General features: G+C 47.4%; 2 protein-coding genes across 2 annotated transcripts; both read left to right on the forward strand.

Moving 5' to 3' along the window:
• Nucleotides 1-520: 520 nt before the first annotated feature.
• LOC144109842 (uncharacterized) lies at nt 521-2715 on the forward strand (the record flags this gene model as incomplete). Its single annotated transcript, XM_077642622.1, has 3 exons — nt 521-862; nt 1538-1666; nt 2632-2715. Coding segments are annotated over exons 1-3 (342 nt in total), but the record flags the coding sequence as incomplete, so codon positions are not given.
• Nucleotides 2716-2770: 55 nt separating this feature from the next.
• LOC144109843 (uncharacterized) lies at nt 2771-5419 on the forward strand. Its single transcript, XM_077642624.1, has 2 exons — nt 2771-4341; nt 5294-5419. The coding sequence occupies exons 1-2, from the start codon at nt 2797-2799 to the stop codon at nt 5417-5419; spliced, it is 1671 nt and encodes a 556-aa protein (XP_077498750.1). The 5' UTR covers nt 2771-2796.
• The last annotated feature ends 13242 nt before the right edge of the window (nt 5420-18661 follow it).

Genomic DNA, 18661 nt, shown 5'->3' on the forward strand with positions numbered 1-18661 from the left:
CGTGCAGCTGGATGTCGGTTAATGAGCTGTGTTTGCTCTGCTTCTGGCCAGCGGGGCTCAGATGCCACCCTGTATCTGTTTTTAGAGCACCGGCTGGTGGAAGTTGCGCTTGTGTGTATTTTGTTGTCATGTTGATGTTGCTTTTGGAGTTTGTGGAAAAGTTCGATCGACTTCTTGGAATGCTCGCGGTCCTCGCGAGCAAACAAGCTCGTGGGCACCGGTGTGTCATTGGTCCCTTCAATTTAAGAGAAAATGCTCCGATTGGCTTTAAGAAGCTCATTCCTGATTGGTCGCTAAAATGGTCCCCAGGATGCTGGGGAAACGGATTTAAAGAGGCGTTTTGGCACCAAAAGGGGGTGACTTGGGCAGGGGCTCTTGGTGGAGAGTCGGAGTCGTGAGAGTACGGACAGGGCCAAACTTTGCGCTGGCCACGTTCCGAAGAACGAGGAGCCCCTATGCGTAGCACGAGTCAAGTCGGTCAGGCAGGACAGTTTCATAGGGGCGAGCTTTGGCCTGACGCTCCTGATCGTTCTTGATGGCAGCGACCACACTGGTCGATGTGTAAAATATGTAAATGGTTTAATAGATAAACCAAGCTGTACATTTCTGCCGAGAAGTTTGCCTACGCCTCATCTTCCTCCTGCAACGTGTCGCGCCCAAACGGACCCCTAGGGCCCCTAAGTCTAACTGGTGTCTCTCAGAGTGTACTTTTTCCCTTTACCCAGCTCAACTGATGTTCTCTTCAAACCGGGGTACAGTGCCTGTTTCTCTGGACATGCCGTTTCAAGTCGTCCGACAAGTGGACAAGGACTGTGTGCTTGGAATTGATCACCATAAGGACAAATGTGAAAGCACTAGCACTGTAAGCACCTTGTGATCCAAACAATATTGTAGAGTAATAATGACAATAACAATCATTGGTGCAGTTATTTTTTATTTAATTGTGTACAGGCTGATGACACATTTGGCATATGTTTTCGTTAAGCAAATGATTATATTAAGTATTTATAAAAATGAGTCTCGGTTTAGTGAATAAAGTTTAGCTTCAGCACAAGTCCTGCATTCATGGGCTGAATCCCATGTTTCGACAGTAATTCATCTTATATGCATAGTCGCGTTATGAAGCCATTGGAGATTGTATGGAGGACCATCCAGGGTCGAAGGGCAGCCTGGGCAAAGAGCACCAACCCGAAAGATGGGCGAGTTCTACGAATGATGTCAGCAGCTGACGCTGCCCGTCTAATTTCCTTGTTTGCCTACAAACGGGAGTCAGTTAACAGCAGTTTCTGAATTATATAGGGCAGCGCAGGCAGCTGTCTATATTAAAGCATTTCTTAAGCAAAACAGACCATAACGTTTTGCTACTTTCTGGTTACAAATAGGGTAGTGTTTTGGAGGCAGAAAATTTTTAAAATCCTCTAGCTAAACATGGCAGACCCTGTGCATATGAACTACATAAAATCTGCAGTAAGGTACTGATTTCATTGCAATAACGTGCACAGACAGTGGTAATTTTCATGTGTGGCTATGCTTTTAGGCACAAGATCCAACTGACTGGTCCAGCGAAGTCTTTTGCAAAAAAAAGATCAAGCTGCAAGGAACCAAGAAGAAGGGGTGCACTGCAAGCATGCATCTAAAGTGGATCAGCATGTACCCAGAATTCAAGGTTGGCCACTGATCACGCATTTTATTGAACAATGCAGTGAAGCACAAGTCTTATCTCCGAGTTGGAAAAACAAGAAGAATAAATTTATAATTAGGTACACAGAACATACTGCACAGCATTTTCAGACACATTTCAGACCAATACTTTGACCAATAAACTTTTCAAAATTTCAGTGTACAGCTCGTTTTTGCTGAAACTATGGCCTATGGTTTTACGCTTCTCTTTTACAGCAAGAGCTGTTTATGTGAAGCTTCTCATAGCACCTCACTGAAGCACCAGTTATAATAATTAGATGCGGAAGAAGCAGTAGCTCTCGCTGGATATTGCACCAGGTGTCAGGCCTTAGCCTTTTCTTTTTATGTGTTTAAAAGTTCAGCTATGTGCTTTGCCTTAGATTTTAATTCATAATACTTCCTACATTAAAGCATAAAGCATATGCATATGAATATGCATATTTTATCATGACCATTTATGTATCCACATAGTATGATCATGCACCAGATTGTACCGTAAGTTGATTAATACCAAAAAATCAAGTTTATGCTCTGCTTTCACTGCAACACACAATTTGCACATTCTCATCTTTATACTTGCCAGGCCTTTTGTAATAATCATTTGTTTGCTAAGTTTAGGGAACCTGTTGAACAGGAAAACAAATTAAATCAGTTTCTTTTACTTGTAATAATAAAACCTTCTTGTAACCTCGAGTTCATCCTAATCGTTTAACAAGAATTGCTATGTGGAAAAAGCAAGCCTAGTTAACGTCATTGGAGGCATGAACAAAGGCATTTAGAAAATTCATGCTAAACCACATTTCTTTCACTTGGCCCCTGATAAATTAATTATTTTGCTGTTTAATTTGTCAGAAAGGATCTTTTCCACATAAAAGAGTGAGCTTCTTTTATTGTGTTGAACTCTTATTGTGATCAGATTTTTATGTGTTCATTGTTCTGCTTGCATTTCAGGTTGACATCCCTCAACACACAGGGATAGGAAAATCTCTGCAAATGAAGGCGGCAAAAATAAGAGAACTTGAGCAGCAAAAGGCCCATGTAAACTGCAGAACCGAACAGCGCATCTATGTGGCAATCTGGCCCATGAGTTTCCACCATGCTCACCAATTTGGTGAAATGGCAGGCTTCAGCCAGACTGTAAACAAAGCTGTGTCGGCACGAATTCAGGACCTTGTTTGTGAGGGCGTGACATCGGTACAGGAAGTGAAAAAGTGTCTTGACTATTACGTACAAGACGTTCTGTTTGGAGGGAAAAACAAGCCATCAAGAAGCTGCAGAGCATTCTTCCCAACACAAGAAGACATACACAACCACATACAGGCTGCTCTTCGCAGAGATAGGTTTAGCTCTTTTGATCAAGAAAATGCTAAGCAGTTAATTGATAAATATCAGAGAGAGGAGCCTGATAGCAAATTCTTTTACAGACAGTATCAGAAGAAAACTGAACAAATCAATAGCCTTCCAAGTGATGACGTTTTGGAGCAAATGGAGCAGGAATGCGAGGAAACGCTACTGTTTTGTTACCAGTCAAAATTTATGAATGAAATGCTCATAAAATATAGACAATCAGTTTCATGCCTGGATGCAACGAACAAAACGACAGACTATGCTCTGCCACTTTTCTTCATTGTCGTGAAGACAGCACAAGGCTACATGTGTGCCGGTGTTTTCATAACGCAATTTGAAACGAGTGCCTGCGTCGCAGAGGCCCTTGAAGTGTTCAGGCAGTGGTGCCCCGACTTCAATCCGCAGTATTGGATGATTGACTACAGTCAGGTAGAAATCAATGCCCTTCAGAGCAGCTTCCCCCAAAGCCAAATCACAATTTGTGATTTTCATAGAGAGCAGGCATGGGGAAGGTGGCTAAAAAGGTCCGAGAATTGCACTGTTGCAAAAGAAGATGTCCTCTTTCTGCTGCGAAGAATAGCTAATGCAACCTCTGAGGAAGAAATGAATCAATGTATTAATGATCTCAAAGCATCTCGGCATTGGGAAAATGAAAAATTCAGATGTTACATTGACACACATTGGCTGAGAGTGAAAGAAATGTGGGTGCGTGCATATAGGTTAGGCTATGATGTAGTGCTGACAACAAATAATGGCACTGAAGCACAAAAAAAAATCTTGAAGCAGTATTACATCAAAAACAGCCATGGCAGAAAGTCTTTGGCAATGCTAATCTCTACACTTGTCAAGCAATTTCTGCCTGACAGACAACATCAGCACCAAAGGAAGGTAATGAGCCTGTCATCATCATACCGGACATACAAAAACAACATCCCAGAATATTTGCACAACCGGCCACCAGCTTTTATTAAGCATGTAATGAAGAGGATGTTCACTGCATGCGAGTACACGCATGAAGACATCAAGAGAAAATCTGCGGTAGGGCAGTACCTCGTACAGTCGCAGTCATCATCCAGCTGGCACACAGTGGATTTTGCAGGGCCGAACTGCACGTGCATGGATTTTGCAGCAACAAAGTTTCCATGCAAGCACTTTTGTGCAGTGTTCAGGCTGACCGAGAGTTCATTTTCTGACCTTCCTGAAAGCTATCTGAATCGGCCTCATGTTGCTGTGACAGCCTGTGCTACTGCTGATGACCAAGAAAACGAACCAGACAGCCAGGAAGGGCATGGAGGAGGAGCAAGTTCGCATGAAGTGACAGCTCTCAGCATACCTCTATGTTATTCGAATCAGCTGAAGATGAAGCGAAACAACTTTCGAAGCATAATGGAGAAGTGTGGCAGTCTCCTTTTTTACTGCAGCGATTCTTCAGCTCTAGACAAAGCAGCACAAAAACTGGAGGAAGCCTATTCTCTTCTTGCACTATCAGTTCCGTCTACCAGCGGTCTGTTCATCAGAAACTCCCCAACAAAAGGCTGTTCAGGCCAAGCATCCCACGCTTCACAGAAGGATGCTGTACGAGCAGCACCTAAGATTTTGCAAACAGAAAGGACAAACAAGGAGCACTGGCGCACTAGAGGCCGTGTTGGGAAACAGGCAGATGAGCTGCGCAAGACCATTAATGTTAACCCCTTAGAGTAAGGAATCACTCAGTGGGGCACCATGATGCAAGAGGAAAATTTCACAAACAAGGAGCAATGATATCTGGAGCTTAAAGCACCTGGCCATGACAGATGCCATAGTACAGGGCTCGGGATAAATTTTCATGACCAGATGGTCTAGAATGCGCTGGCATTGCACAAAATAGAAGAATCGTCGCATCTTGTCCTGGCTGAAATGTTGTCACCTCAACTGGGATTTAATCTGCAATGCCATGCTGAACAGTGGAGTGCCTGAGCCACTACAGTAGGTATTTACCAGTAAAAGTGGTTGCTATGGGACCAGCTGTACCGCATTTCTTAGGTGTGTGGCTTATTCGGAGAACACATTATTCATATAGTGAGGATGGAGGATAGGAGGATGCAATTCAAGATTTCTTATTCATTCTTGGCCCAGTTTAACCACCATCATGAGATACCTTCTCCCTCAAGGCTGAACCTTCTTATGCTTAAGAGTCAACAAATGGGACAATTTTTGACATGGTAATAATCCTATCATCTTGACTATGCCCTCAGTTTTGGTGAACAACCAGAGTGTTCTGCAATAGAACTACAGGAAGCTTGAAAGCTTTGCCTGCATCTCTATTAAGGCTTACTCCCTGCTTGAGCCTCGCTACGTCAAGAAATCAGTCTACTGCATCTGTCCACCTCGGCTTGTGGGCCTCTCCTACTAAACGAGACCATTCTAGCACTGCACCTGGACCTCTCGGCAAGGCTGTAGTGCATAGCCACCTGCTAACGCTATTCAGGCTTCATTGTTATTTAGTCACACTGTGTGTCAGGAAGTGGCAGCTGTACCAATTCAACTTTTCCTCTGTTCACGTGCTCCCCTTATCATGCCATGTAAGCTTCTACAGCGACGACGCCACATGCCTGCGGCTGAGTTGTCACGCTCATCTTTGCTGGAAGCATCCAGGGTTAGTTGGTCGGTGCATTAATGTACTTCTTCAGACTTTGGGTTGCTGCTCCTCTAATTCATAGAGCAGTGTCATGGACACATTTAATGAAGCACAGAGGGTGCTTCTCAATTCATCACACACTCTAACCTGCTACTTGGATAATTCCCCACAATGGCCTTTTTCTGCCACTCCCTGCAGTCTTCCCAGGCTGTCACCGTGGTAACACAGTAAAAAAATATCATTCACACCTTGCAAAGCATGCTTTGAATATACCTGGGCAGGTCTCCGTATCAGATGTTTAAAAACTGTCCGGTCTTTGCACACTCGAATCATGGTGAAAGTTGCAATGCCTAAAAATGATATTCAACATCGTTTACAACCAGATAAAACTAGATTTCCAGACATACATGCAGTTTAACACGTCATGACCAACCCAGATGAAACACAAGGCGATTTTGGTACCTCAATACCGGACCAATGCGGACACCAGTTCCTTTCCCCCCCCCCCCCCAAGGACTATTGCAAGTGGAACGGGTTGCCAAATAAGGTGCCTGTCAATGTCCGAATCTATTTTAGCAGCCGTTGTTCTTTACTTGTGATTGCTTTGCATTCCTTGTTATTTCAGAAGTGCCAAAATTTGCTAATAAATGTTGATTTTTCGCTGTATAATTTTGTTGTTTTTGTATTTTTCTTGTTATAGTATGACAATGATTTGTAAAAAATATAACTTGAAATGCTATGTAATTGCTCCTGTCTTAGCTGCCAAAAGGTTGCCGGCAGTGCTGAATAAAATAAAAATAGAATAAAATAAATGCAGCTTTGTATAGCTTCCCCGATGAGTCATGAAATGCAGTGGAATGCTTGTTCAGTTATCGGAGAAAAGAAAGCTAAAGCAGATTTCAGTGCACTGGCATTCATTCTCGGCAGTCTTCAGACAAATCTCCAGGGAAGAAGAGGTCCTGCGTTCACAACTCCAATCTTATTTGTTGACAATGGATCAGGTCCAATGTACTCTATGTAAAGGGATCTGAAGACAGCAAACAGGCACTGAACTCGTGTAAACCTCATATCAGTACCTCTTCAATTACTCTGTGTATGCAGCATGTATAGCCGAGTTTTGGCTCATAAGGAATGGCATACAAACTTTATTTTAACCTATTGCTCTCGGGCTGCCTCACGTGAAAGTCGTTCAGTCAAATCCATTTACAGCCAGATTCACTGGTTTTTATCGACGGGTGTTTTCTCGGGGAAACAGCAAAGGGAACAAGCACATATTACATTTAATATAGCTGTATAGGCACTGAACTTGCTGCTTTGTAGTTACATGACTGTGAACACTTTTTGACATCCTTTTGTCTTGTCTTGAACCGTGGTTTACTAAGCTTTCTTCCTTCTGATAATGTTTTGGTGTTCCTGGCAGCCAGGAACTAGCTGAAAGGAGTGCCTGCACAAGTGAATTGTCTACAGCCCGTCGCAAGTGCCCGGAGCACAGTAATGCAAGTCCCGCAACCTGAAAGAGTTCTGCAACTAAATGCTGTCATATCACTTACTGTTCCATCATGTATTTCGACGTTTGAAGCTGAGTAAAGGCGCGCCTAGTTAATGCAAGTTCTCTTGGCAACACATCTTCGAGATATGTGCTGGGGCTTTCGAATTTCTGCACGTAAGGAGACTCATGTGCACCCCTTAATTTTTATTACTAAGGCTGAACAGCGCCAGACAGCGCGCTCAGACATACCCCAAGCCTTGCATACCCTGCAAGGTCGATGTACACTGGTAGCGAAGGCTCCATAGACGCCCATTGGTCCAAAAAATGGCGGCTCGTGGGCACTCCAGCGCCCCCTGGATTTTGGGGGGCAAACTACGCAAACGTGACGTAGAATGACGTCACGCATACGTATGCTTTTGGCGCGAATTATAAAGCGGTCTTTCTGTAGAATCCGCGTTTTCGAGCCCGTACCTCTCGAAGGTTGCTGCCTTTCAGCGCGCCCCAACCTTTGCCAGTCAAATGTGCAATTGAAATGTGCTCGAGTTCCTGCTAGTTAAGGCCTTGTTAATGTGCAATTGGGAACGCAATGAAAGTGACTGGTAAAGGAGGGGCAGCATAGAAAGGCAGCAACACTTCCAGACACTGGCGAAGCATGCATGATTCGTAGTGCAAATACTGGTGCTAGTACTTTTGAGAGCTTTTGAGTACAGCAAGGTATGATGCAAGGTATGATGCACAAAGCACTGGCTCAAGTGCACAGTTCGCAATAGAGTGTACGGCAAGTATGGTTTTCATAGTTTCATATTCATTGTTTATTGCAGCAACCAAACAAATACAGTCACAAAGCACACCCTTGGCACACAAACAAAAAATACATGTCACAGGCAGCACAAGCAGTATTGTTTAAGTTGGCTAATCATCTCAATAGTCACAGTGCAGATAGGTGAAGTGCCACGAACGTTGTCAGTTAGGAAATTGAAAAGTATAGAAAACAATGCTACGACAGCTTCAATTGAAGCAAACAGAACATGACATAAGTAGGCGCATCAACACAGACCATAGAGCACACTGGGATTATTCTTCACATTTAATTTTTTCAGCTGAAAGAATGTAGCAGGTGCGTTTACATCTGCAAGGCAATGTTAAAGCCAGCTTTAGCACCCTCAAACGTGCTCAACGTAGGAGCAAATACCATACATTGAGCCAGCGTACCATCTCCAGAGTACTTCTAGTCGTTAGCCGGATCAATTTGAAGTAATTTTACGTCAACAAAAGTACACATGAAGTACAGCGTACAGTGAAGTGCAAGGACATTCGTGGGGCAGTAAAGCATGTAATCAGTGTACTGTACGCTACAATATAGCCAGATAAAAGTCCAGCGCTGTTCTGTTCGTTGCGCTGACAAAGATCCTACTAAAAACTCTGAGATGCAACTAGCCTGCTAAAAGGTGGCCTGGTAGCCAGTGGTGCCGAGTGGTAGTTATGATGACAATGGTTGATTTCATTATACCTGCCAGCACGGAACTGCAGGGGGGGCGAGCAGGTGGAAAAATTAATCCCAGCGCCACGGAAACTAGGTTAATCCATTGCCTAGAAAGTCTCCTTTCAGAGGCATTCGCTTTATCGGTATGGCGTTTTATCTGACAATATTGCACAAGTACATAGGTGACACTTGAACAGGCTGCACATGGCATAAAAGTACCCTAAAAGAGTGACATAGTGGAATGAACGATGAAAGATGCTACATTGTTAAACCATTGCCCCTGTGAGCAACTACGTCACATCCTAGCAAATCAAAATACACAAGTAAAAAAGAAAAGAATAAAACCAGGCTGTGAACCAGAAAAAAACCCTTTGCAACCGTTAAACCAGACTAAGCTGATTTGTTGCACAGGCTGCATAATAGCCTGCAACTTCACAAAATATTCAGCCAACAGCTTGGGAATTGCATCCTTTTCATTTGCTTAGCCTCAGTGCTTGCTTCGTGGCTTTCCACTTAGTAGTTTGACTGTGCAGTTCAAGATTTTTTTCTGCGTGCAAGCCAATGCAGCCTCACCCTGACGAACAGGGCAAACAAACCATCATAAACGTCATCACCACACACAGTCAGCGATTTTTCTACCTTGGCATGAAGCAACATGCACAGATCATGCCCTACTTGTTCTTTTCCCACAATATTGGAACTAGATGCGACAAAAACCTGCTCGCAAGCATTGATGAAAGCTACAAACGAGGGTGTAGGAACTGACAGGCTCCCAAAGTCACCTTCTCCAGGATTTTTGACACTTAAGTACAAGAGAACTTGGCTCTGATCGGCAAAGGCGGCATTTTCTAGCCTCACCTCGCACGTATGTGGCCCTGTAACACACCTGTGATCATTCATAAACTTGTAGGCAAGCCAGCCAGCAAAATAGACAATGTTGTTCTCTAGTATTGGAGACTGATAATCATATGGCAAAACTTCTACTGCAACTGGCAAAGATGTGGCAGCTGTACAGAGAGAAGGAGCAGACTTAGATAAACAAACTGGGAGAGTGGCTAGAAGGCTAGACATGTCTTCAGCACAGTTGCTGCTTTCCGACAGTTTGAAAAGGTTGCTAACTAAAAGATGCCTAAATGCTGCTTGAAACTGCCGGCAAGACGAGTTGCTGTTCGATCCAGATTTCGACCTAACAATAGCAAAGGTGTTTTCAAGTGCATCCAGGTTCAGGTGCCTGGTAAGGAGGTATGTCAAACCATAGCGAAAGGCCAGGTGGTTCCATAACAGCAGCACAGCCCTCATAGTTTGGCAGAAGCCACGGATGCAAAGAGGCTGCCGCGCACAGCCTAGAACTTCGATGTTTTCGTAAACTGCAATACACTCTTCCAAAAACTCATCATGCACAGATCCTGCACAAATTGCAGATGCATACGGAGACTTTCCCCGCTTCTGTGAAGTATTTAGACTGTCAAAGAGTCTATCGATCCTCTCAACAAATCTGGCTGTGTGGATAGCCTCTGATGGCAACTGTTGGAATGTTACTAATGTGCACAATGCAGCAGAGCAATGATTGCTGAATACCTGTGCTGCGAGTTTCACAGACATCTTCGAAGCAAAAGTTAAATTAAAGTGCCGGGCACTCAACTTTGGGATGGACCGAATTTGCATTTCTCGATCCTTCTCATAAGCCTGTCGTATGTACGAGCTTTTAATTGTGTCACTGCCTACCCTGAAGTCATACTTGAAGAGCATATTGCGCAAGCACTTGAGCAAATGCGGTGGATCAAAAATAAAGAAAAGCGGTTCACCATTCACACTTAAGTGCGGCTTTTCAGGGGTCACAAGTTTCGAAAACAGGGAAACATTCTGGTTCCCCTGATCACAAAACACAGCCACAGGCTGCAATCCAGCTCCAACCAACATTTTGTGGCATTTGAAGAGGAGGTCATACAGAACAGTTGCAGGCGCTGCCTTATCTGCAAAGAAGTAGCCAAGAGGCTGCTTCCACGGCGTACATATTCCTTTGGCCATGAACACAAGCGCCTTGTTTGCAAGATTTGGACCTTGTGCTGCACTGTACTCTTCAAGGCCTTCAAATCTGTCCGGCACTGTCCGGCATTTCATCAAAAATTATGGTGCAAGCCCTGTCTTGCCGTGGAAAAGACGCTGCCCGTTTCTCGATCAAATCAAAAACTTCAGGATAAAATCCAACCCTCAATGGTATGCGTGCAAGCCACAGCTGCAGTGACCTAACAGATGGAAGTTTCAGGAGTTTCCTGCAATATCTGTAACCTTTTGGGCTGTGGAAGTATAAACCTAAAGCAAAGGTTTTGTTTTGGCTGCACCATCGACGGCCAAACCTGCTGACATTGTGCATCTTTAACTGAGCTTCAACAAAAGCAGCAACAGCTGGTGTTAAATGCTCACGCAGACTATCTACCAATTCGGCAGTGGTCTTCATGCGACGGCGCTGAAGCAGCAGTCCTTTCAGCCTCTTGTTGCGGTTACGCAGCTGCCTGAGCTTGGCTCGAAGTTTCTGCAGTGGCCGCCTTTCATTGATGGGGCTGGTGAAAGATCCTGCAATGTACAGAGTCGACGGAAGAGCAATAAGTTGCTACGTCGGGTTTAGTCATAGCTGCATGTAGTCCTGTAGCACCAAAAAGTGCGCAATATTGCGAAAGCGTTGTAAAATTGCTAACCTTCATAAGAAAGAGGCGAACTGCTGAACGGAGCTCCTGGTGACAGATCAGCACTCGCTGACAGTGTTGCGGCCACCCCTGCCGTGCCAGGTTCCAGAGATGAAGCGCTTGCTTCAGTGCTTGGTCCTGCATATGTGTGGTCAGCTGCGCCCACAGAATATAAAGAACAAAATATAGTGACAGCACAGTTCTGACAGGGAAGCCAGCAACCCAACAATGCACAAATAATAACTAAGCGCCACAGGCGGAATTAACACTTACACTGAACCATTATGAAGCCACTGGCGTGGGAACAAGCTTGGTTCAGCGTAGAACCAGTAGGGCTGGCACCATCTGCATCTGCACAGCGCACAGACAAGAAATTGTAGCATATTTCTGAGCCATACCTCTTCAGGCTGTTCGAGCAGATACGAAATAACAATCACCTTCTTGGAAGAGTAGCAGCGACTGGGACGACCGACTCTGGACGTACCCCTTGGAAACAGGTTCACAGGAAGCAGTCCAATGAGCTTTCAGTCGTCACCATTTTCAAAAGATTTATGTCAGTTATGCATACAACCCTGCTCACCTGGTTCTCCAGCCCGGCGCACTGATGCCGAAGTTTCGCTCAGAGATTGTGAACAGTCCATGTCGCTGCTGCATTTGCTTGAGGTGTCTGAAATGGCAACATTATTGCGGAGAGAAAAGAGAATTCAGTACCTTTATAGTAAATAATTTCCAAAGAACTATAGCTTCCACAGCATGCGGTTCACATTGTCATCACTCTAGAAAGAAAAATGCTTATCCAATGAAATAAAATTCTGTTTACCACCCTTAATCGTTAGGCACATTAGTTTGATGTCATCAGGAGCTGTGGAGCACCAGTAAATCATTTGCAATTTTCATATGCTATGTTTTACTTTGAAGAGTGCGAAATTCGCCTATCACACAAACGACGATAGCTCGCAAATCAAGTAATGTGCCCCATACTGTTTACAGATTTATGCAGGTCAGCCTATGGCCTACGCAATGAGATGCAACAAGAATGAATTCGTAAGCAATTATCGCAAAAAATAAAAACCTGTACAAACATTGGCTTTCGCTAGCATGAATATTGAGGTAAAAGGCAACAACACAAACAATTATTAGTGCATTTCTATAATCGTTCAGTGCATGCTTTGATACATAACACATGAGCACACAATATCTCGAGAAGCTTTTCACCAAGTGTACTTTGCCCAAGTCGGCATAAGATTGCATCCTGATAAGACTGAAGATGAAAAAAGAAGCTCTGCATACAAGAAAGCAAAGTTCTGGAGTACTAAAATTCATCAAACATTTAGGAAGGCTCACCCTTTTTTCCCCCTCACTTCTTTTGAGCTATCAAAGGAAGGACGAGAATGTCCTCTGGACACGACAGGGACCGTTCATGAGACAAGGTTTCACGGTGAATATGAAAGATTCAACTCCCACTTGCTGCAAAACATGTAGAGTCGCCTGGTTTCCGTTGCTGAAGTGGCTAGCGGCATCAAACAGCCTGAACCGGAAGACTGACAGACTCACGTTAAGATCCTTTGGAGCCCTTTGCCATACCAGACTACCGAATATCCCACTTCCATTATCCTTTTTTTTTACCGGAAATATCAGGCAAGAGTATTCACACCATCAGTGTACTTTTTCCACACCCGTGCCTAGAAATTCGCTTGAGCACCCTTCGCCTACTAAGCTTGTGCCATTAGCTTACCACAAGCACAAACCTAATTCTATGCTATGTTGGACATTTGTCACGAACCTCCCATACAGTGTACAGTGCATACAAGAGACGTAAAACGAATATATATATATATTGTCACGGAGTTCTCACGGAGAGACGCTTCAACAGCTGGAGTCGGCAAGAGGAGACGGTAATGGCGGCCGATCCACGAAAGCACGATCGCAACCTCATCGTCTTCGCGGACAGCTTGCGTCACCTGGCAACACTAGGTGGCATTATTCCCCCCTCCGAAAAAGAAGGGCATCGCAGTGGGGCCGCCAGCAGCGTAGGCGCGCTAAGGTTCGAGGAAAACGGAGCACACACAGAGTCACAACGGAGGGCCGCTAAGCCGTTATCGGGCATAGTACGGCTTAAGCCGCACAACGTGCACAATGTCAGAGCTGTTGGGCTGTCGACGTCTCGGTTGCGCGGCACCGTCGGGAACCACTTCATAGGTAACATCACTGATACGCCGTAGCACTTTATAGGGGCCAAAGTACCGGCAGAGTAGTTTCTCGGACAAGCCCTGGCGGCGGACAGGTGTCCACACCCAAACTTGTTCACCGGGATTGTAGTCGACCTGTCGGTGTCGAAGGTTGTAACGGCGCGCATCAGTGCCCTGCTGCTGGCCGATGTGTACGCGGGCAAGCTGACGGGCTTCTTCAGCGCGTTAGGCAACTTCATGAAAATCGGGTGCGAGTTGGTCGTCATCGAGGCATGGTAGCATCGCGTCAAGCATGCTCTGGACTTCACGTCCATATACAAGACGAAAGGGAGTAAAGCGTGTAGTCTCCTGGAGGGCCGTGTTGTACGCAAATGTGACGTACGGTAGCACCTCATCCCAAGTTTTGTGCTGAACGTCTACGTACATTGACAGCATGTCCGCAATGGTCTTGTTTAAGCGTTCGGTTAGCCCATTGCTCTGCGGATGATAAGCTGTGGTCTTGCGATGGTTAGTGCAGCTCAACGTAAATATATGGTCGATTAGCTGCGCTGTAAACGCTGTGCCTCTGTCGGTAATAACGCACGAAGGGGCTCCGTGCCGCAAGACGATGTTTTGCATGAAAAAGTCGGCGACCTCTGAAGCTGTGGCACAGGGTATCGCCTTGGTCTCGGCGTAGCGAGTCAAATAGTCAGTAGCGACTATGATCCACTTGTTTCCTGAGAGTGACAACGGAAAAGGACCGAGAAGGTCCATTCCTATTTGATCGAACGGAGAGCGGGGTGTAGTAACGGGCTTGAGAAAACCCGCCGGCTTAAGCGGTGGCGTCTTCCGGCGCTGGCATTCACGGCAGCTTTTTACGTACCTTTGGACATCGTCCGAGAGTCCGGGCCAGTAGTACATGTTGCGTATCCTGGCGAGCGTCCGGGAAAAACCCAGATGGCCTGAAGTGGGCTCGTCGTGGCATGCCAATAAAATGTCGGCGCTAAGATCGGCCGGAAGTACCAGAAGGTAAGCTCTTTCTTGGCCTCTCGAGTTCTTCTTGTATAAGATACCTTCGCGCAAACAGAAAGAGCCGAGACGTCGAGCGAAGTGTCGTGGTAGAGGCATGGCGTGACCTTCAAGGTTGTCAATCAGCGGTCGGAGGTCCGTGTCAGCCCGCTGCCGGGCTATTATGTCCGATGAATTAAGTATACCGAGGAAACCGCTGTCGTCGTCGATTTCGGGACCGGAAGAGTCGAGTGGTGCACGCGACAGCGTGTCGGCGTCTTCGTGTTTACGGCCCGACTTATATACGATGGTAATGTCGAATTCTTGGAGCCGTAAACTCCAGCGGGCCAATCGTCCAGACGGGTCTCGCAAATTAGCCAGCCAGCATAGGCAGTGGTGGTCGGTTACGACTTTGAATGCGCGGCCGTAAAGGTAAGGGCGGAATTTCATGGTGGCCCATACGACAGCAAGGCATTCCTTCTCTGACGTAGAGTAATTGCGTTCGGCGCGGGAGAGAGTACGGCTAGCATAGGCTATAACTCTCTCAATGCCCTCTTGGTGTTGGACAAGGACAGCTCCAAGACCGATATTGCTGGCGTCGGTGTGGATCTCGGTGTCGGCCTCTTCGTCGAAGTGTGCAAGAACGGGAGATGTCTGAAGGCGTTGGCGGAGCGAAGAGAAAGCCGTCTCTTGGTCTATTGTCCAAACGAAGGAGGTGTTGCTCCTGGTGAGGCGCGTCAACGGCTCTGCAATCTTTGCGAAGTCCGCAATAAACCGTCGGTAATATGCACAGAGACCCAGAAAACGCTGGACAGCTTTCTTGTCAGTCGGAGTAGGAAAATTGGCGACGGCGGCTGTCTTGTCGGGGTCGGGTCGAACTCCGTCGGCGCTCACAACGTGACCGAGGAACCTGAGCTCTGTGTAACCGAAGTGGCACTTCTGGGGCTTCAGCGTAAGGTCAGCGGAATGGAGGGCTCTGAAGACAGCTCGCAGGCGCACGAGATGCTGTTCAAAAGTTTCTGAAAAAACGACAACGTCGTCCAGGTATACAAGACAACTTTGCCACTTGAGGCCGGTGAGGACAGTGTCCATCATCCGTTGAAACGTCGCTGGCGCAGAGCACAAGCCAAAAGGCAGCACTTTGAATTCATAGAGGCCATCTGGTGTAACGAAGGCAGTTTTTTCGCGGTCCCGTTCGTCCACTTCAATTTGCCAATAACCGCTCTTCAGGTCAATGGATGAAAAGTACTTAGCACGCCGTAATCTGTCGAGGGAGTCATCAATGCGGGGCAACGGGTAGACGTCCTTTTTAGTCACATTGTTTAATTTACGGTAGTCCACGCAGAATCGAAGTGTTCCATCCTTCTTTTTAACAAGGACAACAGGCGAAGACCACGGGCTTTGGGAAGGTTGAACTACACCGTCGTCAATCATCTCCTGAACTTGCTTTTGGATTACTTCCCGTTCTTTGGCGGAAACACGATAAGGCTGCTGGCGGATAGGGCGAACGTCGTCATACGTAATGATCCGGTGTTGCGTTAGGGGCGTTTGACGAACTTTCGGCGAAGAAGCGAAACACTGTTTATACTCCAATAGCAAGTGCTCTAAGGCCAGGCGCTTTCCTTCGGGGAGGTTGCAGTTGATGTCGACATTCGGAACAGATTGGTCGTCAGTAGCGCGCGATGATTGGTCGTCAGGGGCCGCTGCCGCGAACGCAAAGCAGACCGGAACATCCACAACCGCTTCAGCGGTAGCGATCGCAGTTCCAGAGAAAAGGTGCCGGTGCTCTGGAGAAAAATTTGTAACAAGGATCGCAGACCGGCCAGCGCGAATTGTTAGTAAGCTTCGAGCGGCGCAGATGTCTTGAGTCAGGAGGAGCGAATGATTAGCCTCGGCGACTGCTTCAGCGTCGTGCAACTCAGCACAGGCGACTTCAATCAAAACACTGCTACGGGGCGGAAGTGTGACGCTGTCGGCGAAAACGCGAAGTGCGGCACTGCGTTGGCAGGAGTTGTCGAGTTCGGCGGCTTGCTCTGTGGAAAACATGACGATTCGGTTGCGCAGATCGATAATTGCTCCATACTCCCGCAGAAAGTCGATGCCGAGGATTAGGTCCCGAGAACACTCGCCCAGGACGATGCAGCTGACGACGAACGTGGACTTGCTGATCTGAACGCGAGCAGTGCACATACCCTTGGGCGTAACCAGATGACCGCCGGCAGTTCGAAGGTGCGCGCCAGGCCAAGGGGTAATCACATTTTTCAGAATGGTCGCCAGTTGTCCACTTAAGATCGAATAATCGGCCCCGGTATCAACTAATGCGCTTACTCTGCGACCATCGATAAGAACGGGTATTTCTAAAGAAACGCGGTTTTTTAACTCTGGTGATGGCGTCGGCGGGTTTTTGTCGGATTGTAGCGGCGACGACGGGAGGTCTTCAGCACAGCGCCCCCAGCGACCTCGCCCCCGAAGGTCGCGGGTTTCAGTTTTCCCGACGAGGACTTGGCGATCGGCCCGGTGCCGCTCGCGAGAAGCCGGGAGGTGTCGGGGAAGAGCGCCTCGGTGAGGGTGAGCGCGACTGCCGCTGCGCTCGGGATGGATTGCGCTGGTCCGCAAGGAATTCTTCAATTTCAGGGGGTCGTTCACCTTGACGGGGTCTCGGTGAGTCGGTGCGGAAGCCTTGGATGCCGATGCGTCGGTAATAACAATTTCGATAAAGATGACCTGGCTCTCCGCAGTGAAAACAGAGCGGTCGTCGGTTAGGTGTACGCCAAACGTCGGCCTTTCGGAGGGGTGCTCGACGATCCTCGAAGTACTGCACCGGTTGCACAGAGGGCCGCGGGGCTTGAGGCGTGGCGTGAATTGGTGGCGGCGAAGCGGGAGCCGGACGCCTTGCAACTTCGGCGTACGTCGGACGGTGGTAGTCCCCAGGCAGAGGTGGTACGTCGACCACAGGAACAGGGCCCCGGAACGCCTGTTGCACCTCCTCTCGTACAAGAGCGGAGATGGAACCGAGCGCAGGCTGCGACGGGCTACAAAATTTGTGAAGCTCCTCACGCACGATTGTGCGAATAAGTTCCCGCAAATCATCAGGATGCTGTCCGATGGTGGCAAACGATGATGTGACTGCAGCAGCATGCACGGGCCGGTCGTAACTGGCGCAACGCTGTTGCAGGACCTTCTCCATCGTTGTGGCTTCCGAAAGAAATGCAGCAACTGTAGATGGTGGGCTGCGCACGAGGCCTGCGAACAGCTGCTCTTTGACGCCTCTCATTAAGTGCCGAAGTTTCTTCTCTTCAGACATGGCAGGATCAGCTCTCCTGAAGAGCCGCGTCATGTCCTCGACGTACATTTGTACGCTTTCGTTCGGTAGCTGGACGCGGGACTGGATTGCCCACTCCGCTCTTTCGCGGCGATCCGCGCTGGTGTAGGCCTCCAGCAGGCGACGGCGAAACTCTCGCCAGGAAGTTAGAACTTCCTCACGGTTCTCAAACCACGTGCGGGCGCCATCCTCTAGGCTAAAGTAGACGTTTCTTAGTTTCGCGGTGTCGTCCCACTGGTTATAAGCAGCCACACGCTCGAAGTGAAGGAACCAGTCCTCCACGTCTTCGAAAAGGTCCCCGTGGAAGGCCTTGGGAACCCGCGGGGTCTGCAAGGTATAGTGGGCAGGTGTAGCACCGGCAGCTTGCGTGAGAATACCGGTGGCTGGCATCATGACTGTCGCGAGTGGTCCAAGCTCCGGTGAAAGTCCCTGCAGCCTCCGGCTGAAGCGGTGTACCGGGGTGTCAATCGGCGCAGGGCTGGCGGCACGGCTCCCTGGAGGGGTTTCTTGCATGGGATACTCGTACCCAGCAGGCTCCACCAAATTGTCACGGAGTTCTCACGGAGAGACGCTTCAACAGCTGGAGTCGGCAAGAGGAGACGGTAATGGCGGCCGATCCACGAAAGCACGATCGCAACCTCATCGTCTTCGCGGACAGCTTGCGCCACCTGGCAACACTAGGTGGCAATATATATATATATATATATATATATATATATATATATATATATATATATATATATATATATATATATATATATATATATATATTGATACGGGAATAAAAGAAGAGGCGGAGAGCGAGCGCGCGGCTCTAGCACGAGGGATATAGAACGAGAAAGCTTGGCCGCCGCCGGTCGTGC

This window comes from Amblyomma americanum, chromosome 11 (assembly GCF_052857255.1).
Source record: "Amblyomma americanum isolate KBUSLIRL-KWMA chromosome 11, ASM5285725v1, whole genome shotgun sequence".
Taxonomy (NCBI): domain Eukaryota; kingdom Metazoa; phylum Arthropoda; class Arachnida; order Ixodida; family Ixodidae; genus Amblyomma; species Amblyomma americanum.